The 17866-nt window shown below is 43.2% G+C and overlaps 1 protein-coding gene across 1 annotated transcript in view; it reads right to left on the bottom strand.

Annotated features, from left to right (window-relative positions):
* The window catches only part of LOC114049846 (CSC1-like protein 1), a 43324-nt gene extending 26164 nt beyond the window's left edge, over positions 1–17160 (bottom strand). Inside the window, exons 1-6 of the mRNA XM_027871272.1 lie at positions 17072–17160; positions 12557–12775; positions 6888–7087; positions 4691–4770; positions 1631–1694; positions 177–214 (exon numbers count right to left, since the gene is read on the bottom strand). Coding sequence (XP_027727073.1) covers positions 177–214; positions 1631–1694; positions 4691–4770; positions 6888–7085 — 380 coding nt within the window. The 5' untranslated portion in view covers positions 7086–7087; positions 12557–12775; positions 17072–17160. The remainder of the gene's footprint in view (positions 1–176; positions 215–1630; positions 1695–4690; positions 4771–6887; positions 7088–12556; positions 12776–17071) is intronic.
* Positions 17161–17866: the final 706 nt, after the last annotated feature.

The raw sequence follows: 17866 nt of genomic DNA, 5'->3' as shown, positions 1-17866 counted from the left end.
TTTAACCCCAAGATAATGCTTTTGATGCAATAAAAAAAGCACACCCCACCCTATAAAAACACGATCATTCTACACCCCAATGCAGCTTGGCTCTTCCCTCACTAATCTTCCTACCACCCAAATAAATGAGCTGTAACAAAGGATCCAAGTGACTGTTCCCGCCATCACATACTTACTGCATTCGGAAAACAGCAGTTAGCCATGAACAACACCCCTGGAAAGAAAGAACAATTTGATTAGCTTCTAAACATCTGTTGCTTTGAGGAGACAGCTGTTTTCATAATCTTTGAAATCAGACAACAATTTAATCTCCTATTATGCTGAAAGCAGTTTATCTGTCCCCAATTTTGCAAGCTGCCCCTTTGTCCCCCTTAAGACAGTCTCCATATGCTCCTTGTTAAGAAAAAAAAAATCACAGCCATGCACCATGTGTGTGGAACACCGGAGAAAACATTTCTTTCAAGTCTCAATAATTTTGGGAAAAAATATTTTTAAAGCTCAAGAGGACCCAGTCCAAACACTTAAATCAAGAGATGATGACATCTCACAGCTGATTTGGAGACATTAATGCAGAGCCTGTCAGTAGAACATTTGGAAAACAATTGATGGCGCCTGAGTCAAAATAGCAATTTGGGGCCAAACTTTTAGAATGAAATCTAAGGGGAGGAAGTTGGCATTTGTCTGTAGACTTTAGAAGCAATCACAATTATTTTTAAACTTAGAATTCCCTGGGGCTTAATACTCCCTTAGCTGAGAAGTAGGTCAGCAATCCAGCTGCTGATCACCTACTACATGGGCACCTCTTCTTTCCTCTGCTACCTTATTTCCCCTCCCCTCTCCCTCTCCTTCCTTTTTTACCTTCTGTCCTATTCTCTTGTTCTTCTTCCTCTCATTTCCGTCCCCTCTTACAAACTACATCTTCTGCCTACCAAGTGGGTCTCCTGGGACTTGGCAGACACGAGGGTTAAAGGATTACTGACCTCTGTCTTACCTATTACCTCTGTCTCATTCACATGAATTCTCTAAGTATCCCAATACTACACTAACCCATGACTCATCTTTCCAAATAGTATTCATTGTATTCTCCATTGTTGTGTCTGTAGCGCCTGTTGTCACAGGCACATTGCCAGTTCCTTTGATGAGCATGGGCTGTTACCTGTGTGATCTTGGGAAAAGTCACAACCTCTCTGAATCTCAGTTTCCTCCTCCATAAAGAGAGAGGGTTTGACTAGATGGTCTCTGGGGTCCCTTCCGCTCCAAATCAATGACATTCTAATTATTGCTGTTATCACTGTTAACATCAACAAAACAACTCATATTTAGGCAGCATTTTGACATCTACAAAGCTCCTTCTTCACAACAGCCCCACAAGGGAGATAGTGGAAGTATCATAATTTTATGGCTAAGGAGGCCAACTCTCAGAGAGGTTAAACAATTAGCACAGGAGCACACATTTCTGAGTTCAGGAGTCAGGGACTCAGTCCAATTCTCTGGATCCAGGAGTCTTTCCCCTAAACCTGCCTGCCCCCTCGTGGTGTAGCTAAGGACTGGAAGTAGTCCTCCTCCCAAATGTCTGCTGTGAACTCTCAGAACCCACAGCCCACAATGCTCTGTCCTTTAAAATACTAACCAGATCTGATTCAAAGTCGTGATGCCCTGAGGAAGAGGAAGACAGCCTCTGATATCTGGACTCTCTGGGACATACAAGGAGAGAAAGATATGTAAGCCTGTGTAATTGTGCCTGGGGCACACGGCCCACAATTATCCCACCTTTCCCAGCTGGGATTCCATTCCCCATCCTAGGGTTACCCCATTCCCTTAGAGGAGAATCAACTACGTTTGCTTCCTTTAACACCACTCGGAGAATTATTGACTCAGATGGAAAGGAAACTCAGCTTTCTACTTTCCCTGTTGCTAAGTTCTAGCTAAAGAAATTTAAAAGGTATTGTGAGACTGTCTAAAGTCACTCTTTGCCTTTGATAGGCCTCTAATCAACAGAACAAAATCAATGCAAATAATGTAAAACTTACCTGAGGATATCATAACTGTTGCAAAATACAAAAGATTTTTAAAAACCTGTAATCTCTGAGAAGAAAAACTATGTGGCTCTGGGCTGTTAGCAGATTGTAGGTTCACACACACATAGATTGTGGACCGAATTTGTCCTTAACCTGAGCAGAAGGTGGTCTACCCCATGCAGGCCCTGTGTGTGTCATCCATCTAAATTTCCCAGGCCCAACTTTCTGCAGGAACACTGTTAGGTGGAAAATTTGACTGGGGCAGCACACTTACCATCTATGTATAGGTACTTTACAGTAGTGGAGGCAAACTCACTCTGAAAGGGATCCCTAGGGGCTGCATATTGATTTAGAAAACCACAAATTAGCATTATCTATGTTTTGTGATATTATTATTTACTAAACATTTCCCAATTACATTTTAATCTACACTCTGGGAGTTCTGCAGGCACAAGCTGACACCTCTGCTTTACAGATTACAAATCACTATATTGCAGTTTGGTATAGAGCAGGAGTTCTTAACCTGGGATCTACAGACCCTACCCCCCCCCAAAAAAAAGAGAGTCTATAGATAGATTTCAGGGAAGTCTAAACTATATCACAAATTTGGTCATTTTTTAAAATATTTTGAAACTGTATATCAATATAATTTATTTACTTTGTAATTTTATATACATACGTGTATATATATGCATATATACACATATATATGTACATATGTTTGAATGTGTGTGTATATAAAAATAAATTTTATGCACTTAAAGAAATTCTTAGAAGATTTTCCCAAAGGGGTTATAGGCTTTACCTATGACACACAAAAATGTTAAGAACACTTGGTGTAGTACCTAGAACCTGCTGGACCTGAGGTAAGGAAGTTTTGGGTTCAAGGCCTGTCTCTGAAACTAAGTGGGTGACCCTGGGCAAGTCATTTAATCCTCTGACCCTAAGGCAAATCTCTAAGACTATAAATTCTGGGCTGTCTGGTGTGTCTCTGTTGAGGGAGTTTCCACATTCACTAAAATGTGGGCCTAGGACTCGCTGACAAGCACTTTCCTGACAATAAATCAGCAATAAGGAAATTAAAGATCTGAGAAGTTGTGACTTGTCCAAATTCATTGGTGTAGAGTGTTGGAATCAAGATTCCTTCTCCATCTTTTATCATCTGATTCCATGTTTAGTGCCCTCACCAACAGACTATCTCGCAAAAACTTTTATTGAGGCTTGCTTTTTTTTTTCTCCCTACTCTCAAAAAACAAACAGCCTGAGACTTCCTTCAATAAAATGTAAGCAAATGGTATGGTGGTTTTGTTCTCAAGGTTATCACATGCAGTTTTCACAAAATTGATACACGGCAAAGATAGCTTTGACGTGACAAACAACCCATGTTCCCCAGAGCTAGGAAATTCACAGGTGACCCTCCACTCACAGGGGCCACATTTCGGCACCAGTTTAGGCTTGTGGGAAGAGAAGGCACTGGAGGGAGGAATTCTCAGCTGAAGCTGCCTACGGGCCCCAGGCAAGGGACAAAGGAATCCAGTTTTCCCCACTAATACTACGTCAGCAGCAGATACAATACTCGGGTATGTATCATATCCGGCCAGATCTGGAAGTTCCAATTGTTTAGATCTATAATTTGCCATCACCTTTCTCCCTTTGATGTAAAATATACAAAGGGCCTTCAGAGAATGGTACGATATTAAGGTGGACAAAGAGTTTATGTCTTCCACTACAGATGTTGTTTTTCAATAAACTCAAAGGATGCCCAAGCAGCTGAGTTATGCCTGTAGAGCTTTTACTGGGGCTGAGGACTGCTATAGCTTGAATATTCATGGATGGACTTTTTGGCACTAATAAGTCTCTCCCATTTTTGGAGTTCATTAACTTCAAAAGGGTTACACTTGAAATAAGCAGTTTGAGTAAAGAAACCCTCATCTTTCCATATTTTCCTCAATGTTGAAACATATAGGGAGTTATAGCTACTTTATTTCCTTTGTACATTTTGATTTGGGTCCCAAAAACCCTGGTTCTTGGAGGTCAGGTGCCTTCCTGAGATGGACATCGAGGGACAAGGTGGAGGAGGGGTGTTTCCAACAGGAAGAACAAAAGGTCATTTACGTGGGGAAGCACTGACTGAACAGGGATTATATTATAAGCCTACACTCATTTCCTGGGCCAAGAGACAATCATACTTCTGCACCACCCTCAACATGTTTATCAAGTTAATCAAGTTAAAATGAAGATCTAGGGTCTCTATGACGTTAAAAAAAAAGTCAAAAATAGGATGCTTGGAGGTAGAATGAAGAAGGTGGAACAGATTAGCCTTGCTGACCATTTTATGGGTTGCTTGCATTATAATAACTCACACTTACATTGGTTTAATGCTTTGCAAAGCTCTTTACAGAAATTATCTCATTTGATCCTGACAGCAACCCTTGTTGGGGAAAGAATGAGTATCTCTGACCGGGTAGACATGCCAGCTGGAAGAGCTACCTCCCTCTCGATCACATGATCCCTCCTTTGGACACTGCCCAGAAACCCCCTCCTCTACCCCAACCCTACCCTCTCCCCCCCCCCAAAAAGTAAAGGGTCTGGGTGATGGCCCAATTTGTAGTACCCAAGGGACAGTTCTGCTTCCATTCATCTACTCTCACACCAAGGAATCTTATTTTTACCTGTCTGTTTCTGACATCAGTGCGATGCGGCCATAGTCCCAAAATCTTCTTCGTATTATGGAAAACACAACTATTAAAAACTAGGAGCAAGAAACAAAAAAGGGCGGGGGGGGGGGCAAAGGAGGTGAAGAGAAAGACAAACAGATGCATCATAAATTTTTTTCTCTAATTAGAATTGGAGATTTATTGGGGATGAGTGCAACATCACCCTAAGTCTACTAACTACAAAGCTCAGCATCCTATGTACCTCCAGCAATGGTGATGCCCCTCCATGGGCACAGAAATCCTGTCATTTCTACTATGCTACTCAAGTGTATCGCAGTAGGAGGTCAGACCCTCTTGTAATGGAGGCTTCAACATAAATTGCTTTCCCAGGCCTTGGTACGATCTAACTGCAACATTCCCACTGCCCAACTTCTACTAACATCAAAGCAGAAAGATTAAAAAGTGACCCTAGGAAGCAAAATCACATTTATGTAGCAGCCCTGGAGACCAAGTTCTCTCATTGATACACATATACACAGACATATACATACATTTATATGTATCTATATTGTATACATATGTATATACATAGGCATACACACACACATACATACATATACGGCAGCAAGGTGACACAGTGGCTAGAACACTGGACCTGGAGTCAGGAAGACCTGAGTTCAAATCCAGCCTCAGACACTTACTAGCCGGGTGGCCCCAGGCAAATCACTTAACGCTGTTTGCCTCAGTTTCCTTATCTATAAAACGAAATGGAGAAGGAAATGGCAAACGACTCCAGTATCTTTGCCAAGAAAACTCCAAATGAGACCACAAAAAATTGGACCTGACTGAAACGAGTGAACAACATATGTGTGTGTGTGTGTGTGTGTGTTTGTGTGTGTGTGTATTAGAATTAACAGCAAAAAGCCTGGTCATTTTCCCTTAGCTGAGCCCTGATCAATATTCTTTAATCACTCAAGTTTTGTTTTCTTAGAGAGAAGTAACAGGGCCTGGCCTGATTCCAATAAGTCTGAATTATCACTGGGGATTTTTGCAAACAAGCAAACATGAACTTCATTTTATTTCCAATCCATCCTCCAAACAGCTGCCAAAGTGACATATCTTGGGCACAGGTCCAATCATGTCACTCCCCAGGTCAATTATCTCCAGTGGTTCCTTATTACTTCTAGGAGTAAATACAAATTCTTCTATTTGGCATTTAAAGCCCATCACAATGTTGGCTCCACCTTACTCTTAAAAGTTAATTATATATTACTTTCCTCCATGCACTCTATGGTCTATCCAAACTGGCCTTCTTGGTGTTCCTCAAGGCTGTCCCCTTGCCAGGAATGTACTCCCTCTTCCTTTCTCTGAAGTACAGAGACCCAATTAGGTCATCTGCTCATCATTCTCTTCTATGACTTACTGTTAGACCTCTACACCCTTGGTTTTCTCTCACAGAAACTGATCTTTTCTTGCTATCTCAACCTCCCTCTGGGAGAAGCTCTTTTAGCTTCTTAGAGATATATTCCTTATATGTTCCTCCATATCAAGCTACACCTGTATTGATTTTGTACATACTTAAAAGTGTACATGTTGTTTCCCCCATGAGAATGTAAACTCCTTAAGAGAAGAGATGCTTTCAATTTTGTCTTTTTATCAGTGTAGCTGGTACATAGTAGAAGTTTAATACTTGTGGCTTGGGGACTGACTGACTGATCTTAAAGGCACATGCTTGTTGACTGAAGTATACCATAAGCAATACAGCATGTTCCTGGAAAGACTCAAGTAAGAAGCTATGTTCATACAGCTTTTTTGCAATGCTTACATGCTACAGTTTGGGAATTTCCCATGCCCACTATCTTACAGGGCACTCTGATATTCCCAGTACAAGAAAGAAAGACAGAAAGACAGACAGACAGAAAGACAGACAGACACACACACACACACACATATTGTCTTCAAAACTGCCCACCACCTGGCCCCACTCCTTACCTGTTTCTCTCTCCTTCTAGGATTTAACTCATCCTATTAACCCCAAGCCAGCCTTCTTGAAGTCCCAGCTCCAGTCCATGCTGCTCAGGTGTAAACTCTTCCCTTCCCCAACAGTCTCCCTCTTCCCACCCCTATAAACTCCTTAAAAGCAGGGGCTTCAACTTAATTTGCTCCACCTAGTGTTCCCTCACCAAACCAAAGAGAAATGGGAGCATCTCACCAAGAAACAGCTGACATCTATGAGCAGGACAGTAGGAACTCCACCAAAGGTCACTCCCTGGAGCACAGTACTGGTGTTATTGACAGTGCTGTAGCAATACGTATCATTGGGCTTATGATCAGTGTTCAGCCTCTCTCTGCTCCCGACCACCCCAGGATGCCACAGGCTCAGGGTTGGGAAACTTGTTGTTCCCTTCATTCCTAGAAGCCAGATGGGAAAAGAGGAGGAAGGAGGTAAACAATAAGCAGTAGGATTAATGACAGAACAGACACTCCCTTGAGACCACACCACTGGTACCAGTATCTCTTATGCTGCTGTAGGGGACGGATGCTTCTTTACAAGGACTGGTGGCTAAGCAGGAAGTCAGCTGGAGAGAAAGGGATTCAGAATTCCTCTGTGCCCAGCAGCATCACTTGAGAATAGTCCCATTGTTTTAGCGATTCCAGATTGTCAGAGGGGTTGGGACAGCCAGGCTTACTCTGGGTCTCAAAAACAGGTTCCCTTGAACACAATCTGTCAAATGGAAATTAACTGAGGTGGGTACCACCCCAGACTAAGGGGAAACACATAGAAGAAGCTGCCAATGTCTTAAGAGACTCTAGACAATGGAATCTAGGGCCTAAGGAACTTGTTTCTGAAAATATTTTGGTAACTGGATTTTAACATAATTGGTTTACTTTGCAATCCTATGTAATTTATTTTATATATTTAAAAACATTTTTCTGAGAAGGAGTCCATAGGCTTTACCATAGTGCCAAGGGGGAAGAAAAGGGAATAAGCATTTATTAAGTGCCTACTATGTGCCAGGCACTGCGCTAAGTATTTGCAAATATTATCTCATTTTATGTTTACAACAACCTTGGGAGGTAGGTGCTGTTCTAATCTCTATTTTACAGAGGAGAAAACTGAGGGAGACAGATTAAGTAACTTGCCCAGGCTCACACAACTAGTAAGTGTCTGAGGCTGGATTTGAATTCAGGTCTTCCTGACTCTGGGCCCAGTGCCCTATCCACAGTGCCAACTAGCTGTCAAAGGGGGTCTATGACACAAAAAAAGTTAAGAACTTCTCTAGACCAAGATGAAAATTCTCTCTAATCCTAAGGGCCACCAGAAGGACTAAACAGTGTTTATGGGGGCCATTGGCAAGGGTGAAAGAAAAGAGAGAGAAGAAGGGAAAACATAAAGAAAAGAAACAAGTAACAGAAGAATGGAAAATCTGGTCCTGCTATAGCTATCAACACAATACATGAGACACAGAAGACACACGATAAATAGAATCCAGAAGCACGGGAATCCCGGAGCTAGAATTGGATCTAGATAACTTCTAAAATGACCTTAAAGATTGTTTAGTCCAACCTCCTCCCCTATTTCACTGAACAGTTAAGTTGAGATGAAATTTAAGAGGGCAAAATATGTAAAGCCTTGTACTTGGGTTCAAAAATTCAACTACATCAATACAAAATGGGAGAGGTGTGGTCAGACTGGTATGTCTGAAAAAGAGCTTTGGGTTTTAGCGGCCTGCAAGCCCAGTGAGGGAGCAGCATGGTGTGGCAGTCAAAAACCTTAATGTAATTTTGGCTTGCACTAAGAGAGCCATAACTTCTAGGAATAAAGGAGTGATAGGACCACCGTGCTCTTCCCCAGATAGACTTCACCTAGAGTACTGTGTTCAGTTCTGGGTACCAGAGTTCAAGAATGACATTGATAAGCTGGAGAGTCACTAGTAGAACCAGGATGGTGAAAGAACCTCAAGTTCATTTCATACTGAGATTCACTGAAGGAACTTGAGATGTTTTGCACTCCCCCCCCCCCAAAAAAAAAGACCCAGGGGAGGACATGATAGCTATCTTCAAATTTTTAATGGCTATCAAATGGAAGAGGGTTGGATTTGACCAGTTTGGCCCTAAAGGGCTGAACCAAGAGTCATGGGGTTGGAAGATGTAAAGATGCAAAGAGGGAAATTTAGGCTTGGTGTCAGAGGGGGGAAAAAACTTCCTAACAGTTAGAACTTCCCCAAAGTCCAACAGACTGACAGCCTCCTTACTGGAGGACTTCAAGAAAAGGCTGGAAGAGGGATTAGACTTGGTCAATCTGGTCTGAAAGGCAAGAACCACGACACAGGAAAAAGTTGCAAAGAGGCAAGTTTGGAATGATCGGATAAATTTCCCAAAATTAGAGCTGTCCAAAGCCATATAGGCTGCTTTGAGAGGTAATGGGTTCTCCCTCATTGGAGGTCTTCAAATAGACTAGATGACAACTTGCGGGGTATGGAGACAATGAGGTGACCCGGTGGATAGAATCCAGGACCTGGGGTCAGGAAGACCTCAAATATTTACTACCTGTGTAACCTCCCTGCTTCAGGGACTGACTACCTGTGTAGCTTCTCTGAGCGTCAGTTTCCACCTCTGTAAAATGAAGAGGTTAGACTCCATAGCTTCTAAGGTCCCTTCTAATTCTAAATCTATGATCTTATCATCCTATGGGGATTCCTTCTCAAGTACGAGTCAGACTGGATGACTGCTAAAGTACCTTCCAATTCTATAATTAGATGATTCTGCAAAATTAAAGAAGACAGTGCCCAATGCTTCATAAGAGTGAAGGCCCAGGCAGCTAGACATTTTTTTTAAGTCTGCAGAACAAAATTTTATATAGTACTTTATATGATGATGGCTAACATTTCTATATTACCTTAAGGTTTCCAATGAGGTACTATGAGTGTTGTTTATGCATGTGTGGAAATTATAGCTACATCTGTGGTTCTAGCTACTCTGTGACAAATGAAAAACCTGCAAGACAGTTTGTGGTAATTAATAATCAATTTATCAATCTGGCTAGCTAATAATCAGTAAATTGATGGTCAGTGGTTTCTCTAGGTCACCAAAGACCCTTAATGGAGACAGTGAATGACCAAAAAAAAAAAAAAAGAGAATATTTTTTCTGAAAGGGAATGCCACAGGGGCAGCTAGGTGGCAAAGTGGATAGAGCTCAGGCCTTGGAGTCAGGAGGACTCGAGTTCAAATCCTGTCTCAGACACTTAACATTTACTAGCTGTGTGACCCTGGGCTAGTCACTTAATCAGGATTCCCTCACCAAAAAGGGGGGGAAAAAAGAAAGAAAGAAAGGGAACGCCCCTATGATGTAAAATGCTATCCACATCCAAGAAAGAACTATAGAGTCTGAATACAGATTGAAGCATACTATTTTCACCCTTTTTTTGTTTTGTTTTTTCTTTCTTGTGGTTTTCCCTTTTATTCTGATTCTTCTTTCACACCATGACTAACGTAGAAATATGTTTAATATGATTATACATGTATAACCTATATCAGATTGCTTGCTTTCTTGGAGAAAGGGGTGGGGAAGGAAGGAAGGAGAAAAAAGTTTGGAGCTCAAAATCTCATAAAAGTGAATGCTGAAAACTTTTTTTTACATGTAATTGGAAAAAAAATACTATTAAAAAAGAAAGAGAATGCCCCTGACAGGCGAAATCAACCCTGATTGGTGAACATTTAAATGAGGAGATAGAAATCTTCAGCTCCACCTACTGAGAACATGGTTTGATCACAAGACTCAGACGCCTCCAGCAATTTGGACAGAAGAATCTTCTAAACCACCCCAGTGGAGAAGTGCAAGGATGTGGCCTTATTTCTTTTCTTTTTTTTAAAATTAATTTATTTTGACTTATCAACAATCACTTCCATAAGCTTTTGAGTTTTAAATTTTTCTCCCTCTCCTTCCCTACCTCTCTCCCCAAGACGGTATGCAATCTGATATAGGCTATACATATACATTCCTATTAAACATATTTTCACATTACTGAGGTTGTGAGAATTAGAACTAATAGGAGGAACTACCAGAAAGAGGAAACAAAATACAACAGAAGAAAAAAAATAGCAAATAGTATGCTTTGATCTGCATTCAAACTCCATAGTTCTTTCTTCGGGCTTATTTCTTACGGGCAAAAATTCACTTAGAGTAGATTCTATTTACACTCTAAATAAAAATAAGGTTTCCTAGTTGGGTGGGGTCTTACCCTAGAAAAATCCTGTCAATCAATCATGTCCTTCAGAGATTGGCTGACTGACAACAGGGGCTTGTCAAGACTTAATACTAATTTTATAATTGGTTGTTAATATAATAGCAAAATAATAATTTCTCTCACCACATTGTTCTTAGACACAGAAATACTCAACCTCCCCTCTCCTATTGCCCCCAGCCTCAAATGACTGTTTAAACTTTAATTCCAGAAATCTGGATCATTCAAACTGAGAACGTGTCCAACTGTGCAGGGAACAAAAGTTTTAAGAGGAGCTGACATTTAAGCTTACAAACTACTTAACATATGTTGCCCCTCAGATTCACAGCCTCAATGCTGGGGAGGTGTCTGTGTATGTCTGTGTGTACCCGGGGAAGTAAAAGGTAAATATGAGACCAAGTGAAATAATGTAAATATAATCTTTTGCAAGCCTTAAAGTATTATATTAAAATAGTTATTATTGGGGCAGCTAGGTGGCATAGTGGATAGAGCAACAGCCCTGACGTCAGGAGGACCTGAGTTCAAATCCGATCTCAGACCAAACACTTGACACTTACTAGCTGTGTGACCCTGGGCAAGTCACTTAACCACAATTGCCGGGGAAAATAATGGTTATTATCATTGTTGTTATTGTTGTGATTATTATTTACATGCCAAGAAGCAGCAGTGCATAGTGGGCAGAAAGCCAGTCTTGAAGCCAGGAAGACCTGGGTTCAAGTCCCACCTCTGACACATACTGGCTAAGTAACTCATTTAACCTCAGTATTCTAAGGCGCAAAGAATATGGCAGCCTGAGTTGGTAGAAGGAGTTTCCTCATAGGGAATTCCCTATGCCAATGAAATCACAGGTCCAGTCCCTATTCGAATCCTTATTAGGTACTTCTTGTTGTTTGGTCATTTTCAATTCTGATTTTTCATGACTCTGGGGTTTTCTTGGCAAAGATACTGAAGTGGTTTGCCATTTCCTTCTCCAGCTCATTTTACAGATGAAAAACTGAAGCAAACAGGGTGAAGTGATTTGCCCAGGGTCACACATCTAGTGTCTGAGGTCGGATTTCAACTCAGAAAGATGAGTCTTCTTGATTCTAGGCCCAGCGTCTATCTACTACTGCACCACCTATCTGCCAAGGTATATTATTATCCTCATTTTACAGATAAGGAAGCTAAGGCTTAGAAATATGAACTGACTTACCCAAGGAGTAGTAAGTAGCAGAGCTTCTAACTCCAGTTCAGAGCCCTTTCTCCAGGAGCACAGACTGAATGAGGTGGAGATCACACTCCTCAATTTCAAACACTTAGCCCAAGGCTTTGCCCAAACCTGGTAGGTACTCCCATACTTAGTGAATGACTTAACGGAACAGGACCTCAACACGATTCTGGACACACCCCCAACTTAAATGACTTCTTTCCCCTCTTATATAAGATATGACAGTGCATATCTTGTGTAAGTGCAGAAGCAGCTTAGCAAGGACAAAGGTTGTGGTCCTGGAATGATACACGTGGATGTTGCTACAACTGCGGAGCCTCTCTATCTCCTTTCATAATCGCTTCCAGGGGTAGGTCCCAAACCGACCTCCCAAGGAGTTCCAACTCAGCAAGATTAATGCCTGTCCCTCCCCCTCATCCCTACACTTACTGGGTGATTGGAATCAGGAGCCTATGAAAATGGCCTCAGATGGTGCCTTCTCTGGCGTTTGGCAAGGGAGCAAAGGAGAACAAACATTCCCCGTCTCTGGCTCACCACAGCCGAACCTCCCACACTGCTGAAAGCTGGACTCCGCCACGGTGACAACTCATTTCCTGCAGGTCTTGAAAAACCAGAGTCCTGGAGGTCATTCGGCCTTCATGGATTGCTCTAAGAGGAATAGGAAGGAATGTCAAAAGGTCACATCAGGTTCCTCGCCGCTCTTTTCACATTCCCTGAAAACTGTCCAAACCTCTTTGAATTTAAAGCCCTTCGTAGACTTTGGTTTTACCTAAGAGCCCACTCGCATCAGCTCTTTTCCCCCAGCACCTACCCAACTACAAATATTAAAAAATTGGCTTGTTTCTGGATTCATGCCTCTGTTACTTTCTCTCTCTTCAAGCACTCAATCCTATCCCTCCAAAGAGAGTCTCTCCCAGTGACTTTCTGCTTTGACCAACTTTTCCTCTTCCCCAGGAAGAGACGGTCACCTAGGAAGGCAGCTCTTGAGGTCAACAGTGTTCTAGTACCCAAAGGCCTCTCCCGCTGCTCCAGAGGGGATAAAGAATCAGGAAGAGCTATGGTAGAATAAATGAAGATGAGACAAGTGGAGGAGAAAGGCCAGAGACCTGAGACTGAGTGTTGTTCTACATCAAAAGGCAAGGTTTTCAACTGGTTTTTAATTGATCAACATTCATTAAGCACCTGTACGACAGATACTGTGTTTGGTGCTACAGATACAAATACAAACATGAGAACTCTTTTCCCTCAAGGAGCTTCCGTTCTACCACATTGGGGGAACCTTATGTATTCACATATAAGTAAACACAAGATATATGTAAAATAAGTGCAAAATGATTGGGGGCAGGGGAGGAAATGAAGAGGTAAGGAGAATTAGGGGAGTCAGGAAAGGCCTTCTGAAAGCGGTGGCCCTTGGGCTGGGCCTTAAAGGGAACTAGGGGTTCCAAGAGGATGAGGAGGGAGAGCATTCCTGGAATAGGAGACAGCCTATACAAAGGCAGAAGGGTAGGAGAGGGAAAGTTGTGTACAGGGAACAGAAAATAGGACAGTCTGACTGGAGTGTAGAGTTTATGAGGGGGAATAAGGTGTAATCAGCTTCCAAATAGGAATTTGAATTTGATCCCAAAAGCAAAAGGAAGCCACTCATAGAGCATCTTATGGATGGCATTTGTCATTTCCTTCCCCAGCTCATTTTACAGGTGAGGAACTGAGGCAAACAGGGTTAAGTGACTTGTCCAGGGTCACACAGCTGGTAAGTGCCTGAGGTTGGATTCGAACTCATGAAGTTGAGTCTTCCTGATTTCAAACCCAGTGCTCTGTCTACTGCACCACCTTGCTGCCCCTATTTGTTACTTAATAAATGTCCATTCCTTCCTTCATTCATATCTTCAGTACCTAATATAGTGCCTGGTATATACCAGGCACTTAATAAATGCTTATTGATTGATTGAGCATTGAAAACCTCAGGCCAGTGGGACTTAGCAGTGAATCCGCACCTACCAGATGGCTGTGACTGAGGTTCGATGCTGAGGGCAGTTCCTTTGACATGGTAGACAAAAGCCCTAAGGCACTAGGGAAACCAGCCAGGCAGGCACTTACTAAAGAGGAGTGTTCTGAGAGTACATTCTGAATATGTCTCAGACTACACTAGATAGTTCAATACAAAAATAAATAAATAATAAAGCAGCACAGTGGAGTATTAGATTTGGAATCAGGGAACCCGAGTTCAAATCCCAGCTCTGCTACTTACTATTTGTGGCATCTTAGACAAGTCATTTCATATCCACCTGTTTCCTTAGCTATAAAACGAGGGCATTGGACTAAATGACTTCTAAGGTCCTTTTGGGGTCTAAAGCTATAAATACTACCATCCTATTCTACCTAGAAATCATCTTTTTAAAATATGTAGGACAGTTTTTCCATTTGATCTCCATAATATTCCTGCACAAATTACCTCTGAGGAACAGAATTTAAGTAGCTAGCCCAAGATCACACTGCTGGAAAAGGGTATAATTGTGCTAGACCCCAGTCGGCTCAGCACGTCTAATTCAGTGTACTTTCCAAGTATTGTAGTCCTCTCAAAATCTGAATCTAAAACCTTGGATTCTCAGTCAAATCCAGTTGCTGACCTTGACTGTACCAAAGTGGTAACTGCACATTTCAATGTCTTCTGGAGTCTGCATGGATACATTACAAGGTAGTACACAGGGTGGATTGATGGGAAGGGCACTGAGCTGGGAGTCAAGAGGCCTGCATTTCTTTTTCAGTTCTGCCAGACTCACTGTATGACCCTGGTAAGTTACCATTCCTGTGTCTCAGTTTCCTCAACTATAACATCAAACGAGGAACCCTTGTTATTCCCTCCCAGAGAAGCTATAGAGGGCTAAGCAGCTCAGAAGAGAGGCACTATGGAAACACAAAAGTATTTTTTTTTCTGCATCCCCACCAAACTTAAAGATGATGTTTTAAGAGATCAGTTAACTCCAAGCAGCTCTGTCTCCTCTAGCGTGCCTGAGTGCCATCTCCCTTGAAGTCCTGTGACTGGAGATCTCGGATTGAAACCTCAGTGGATTTTGCTTCTTTGCAAAAGCTTCTCCATGGAAGATCCCCTCATGGAGCAAACAGCCTGACTTCTGAAGGCCCCTACTTAAACAACTAGCAACTGAACTGTATGCATACTTGAGCTGGGACACCTTGTGTGCTCTTTAAACTTGTGGCCTGCTAGTAAGGGAGGAGGGGGGAATTATAGCTCCCGGTTTTAAAAAATCATTCCCTCAAACTAGAGAAACACACACGTAAAGTCCATAGGAGCATTTCATGCTTGTGTTTTCTTCCATTCTCAGGTATATGAACTGCCAGCTGGCCCAAGTTCATCCCCAAACCAAACACACTGGGGTGTGTGATGGCACTTCCAAGGGAAATGATGACATGCTCTCTGTTCTTGCCCACACTCACCCTTAGAGAAATTTCTGCAGATGTGGAGTTATTAAGGGGCCCAATAAATTTCCTGTGCTGGGAAGGACATTTTTATGGCATGCTCTCTGAGGAAGAATCATTCCCTCTGGCTATACTCCTTTTGGAATCCTCTACCTTCTAGTGCTTACCAACACACTTCTGGACACCCTAAGGAAGGAAGGATAGATATCCTCTTTGGACAGCCTCATTCAGCAGTCTGGGGCCTGAATCAACCCTCCACCCGAAACACCCTCCTCCCTACCCCTCCACTACTTAATTCCTACTTGTTACTTAGAGCAGAAAGTCTGCAGTAGGCACTCCACTACTACCTTGTCCTTGGAGGGAGGCACTTCCTTAAGACTGAAATCACCAAAGTCACCTTAAGCTCTCTGATAACTTTGGCTTATCATTAGGTGCTGAACCTCAGTAGATTTTCTTTGTTTGCAAAAGCTTTCTTAGCCCTGCTGCTTCCCCTCTCCCATACCTCTAGTTTTCAGGTCCTGTCCACCCCCTACCCAAGGAGCCAAACTGGTAACAGGTGGTTCAAATTCAGGTTAACTTCTTCCTCTATTCCTTTGGGCTTCCAAATACAGCGTGTCCCAAAAGTCTTAGTGCTGTCTTAAGCAGTTAATAGGCTTTTTGGGGATGTATTCTGTTTAAGCCTGTGAGGTTGAGCTCCACTGGTGAGCTCAGGCCTCTCAATAAGCAGTCCCTTAATACCTTTCCTGCCAAGTCTCCCCATGAGTGGATAAGCTCAATCGATCAGAAAGCATTTATTAAGCGCTCACCCGACACAGAGACAAACTCTAGACATACAAAGGAAAAAACCAATAGTCCCTGCCCCAAAGGGGCTTACCTTTTATTGGGGAGGGGCGCAATGTAAATAAAGAGATATCTAGAACATACAAAGTAGATGGAAGTTAACCTTAAAAGGGAGGGCTAGAAGCGCAGGGAGGAAATGTCAAATTGAAGCAGCTCCGGGATAGGCTAGTGGAGACTTCAGACGCCAGCTGACGGGAAGGGGTACAGTCGCTGAGGTTTAAAGGGACTAGTGAGGGAAAAGGAGGACAGAAGCGGGAAGGGGCGGAATTAAGGAGAGGATTAAGGGTGGGAAAAGGAGGCAGCGTAGTTTAGGAAGAGAGTCCTTGGCAGGGTGTAAGGAACCCAGAGGAAGAGAAGGGAGCAGCTCTGCGCTGCCCGAAGTTGGAGTCACGCTTCCCCTGACGTGGCCCCTCTCTTGGTCCCCTTCTCTTGTTACTGAGATGCGTGGCTGTGGATACCACCTACCCACCCACACCTCGGCAGGACCACAGCAGAAGGCCTGAACGTGCCACGCCCGCCCCGGAACCGGACACCTGACGTGGCAGGGTTCGGGGACGGTGCCCCTTGGTAGCCCAGCTCAGCCCATAGCACCCCTGGACAGACAGGCAGCCAGGTAGGCAGGCGAGGGGGCAGCAGCGGCGGCGCCTTCCGGTCCTTGTCCCCCTTTACCTGTAGCAGTGGCTCTGGCGCCGGCACAGAGAGGTTGTTGAGCTCCACCTGGTCCAGCCCAGAGGCTGCCTGACTACTTAAAAGTTACAAAGTGAAACTCAAGCGCTTCTAATGCACATGCGCAGAGGCTCTGCCTCTTGCCCAATTTGGGCTCGCTGGGCACCCAGCAGGCTACGCTCCCCAACAATGCCCTGCAGCCAAACTCACCGACCCACCTGCGCCCCTCAATTGTAGCTCCAGCCCCCGATCTTCCTGTACCACCTCGCTTCCTCAAAGTCCACAGCTGAGTGCTTCACTCCTCACTTAGGCATCCCCGAGCTTCCACGGACTTTGGAGAAATCGTCTCAGCCAAACAGCTCTATTTTACAGACAGCGAAACTGAAACGCCGAGAAGGGAAGTGACTTGACCAAAGTCACAGAGGAAGTATGCCAGCAACCAGATTGATCTTAGCCAGGAGACTCACGTGGTTTGGGCGACATGAAATAAATGTGCTTAAACTTCCATCCTGGATGGAGTTTTGGATGAGGAAAAGGGAAAAGGGAATAAGGGCAGGCACTTGGATGGGAGGCCAGGCCCAGGGGGAGGGGAGGGGCAGCACCCATCTTTTCTTGTGGAATACTGTAAATTCCTGGGGAAATTATTGCCAAAGGAATTGAGGGTATGAGAGAAGATGAAAGCTGATGCAAAGATAATGTGGGGGTAGAAGGGTCTCACTAGGAGCCAAAAGATCCCATTCACTCTGCTGGGGTGACTAGGTTGCTGTTATGACTTGAATTGCAATTGGTCCTAGAACC

This window comes from Vombatus ursinus, unplaced genomic scaffold, assembly GCF_900497805.2.
Source record: "Vombatus ursinus unplaced genomic scaffold, bare-nosed wombat genome assembly UNPS02014798.1, whole genome shotgun sequence".
Taxonomy (NCBI): Eukaryota; Metazoa; Chordata; class Mammalia; order Diprotodontia; family Vombatidae; genus Vombatus; species Vombatus ursinus.
The sequence above is the reverse complement of the archived record's forward strand: the minus strand, read 5'-3'. Positions and strand labels throughout refer to the sequence as shown.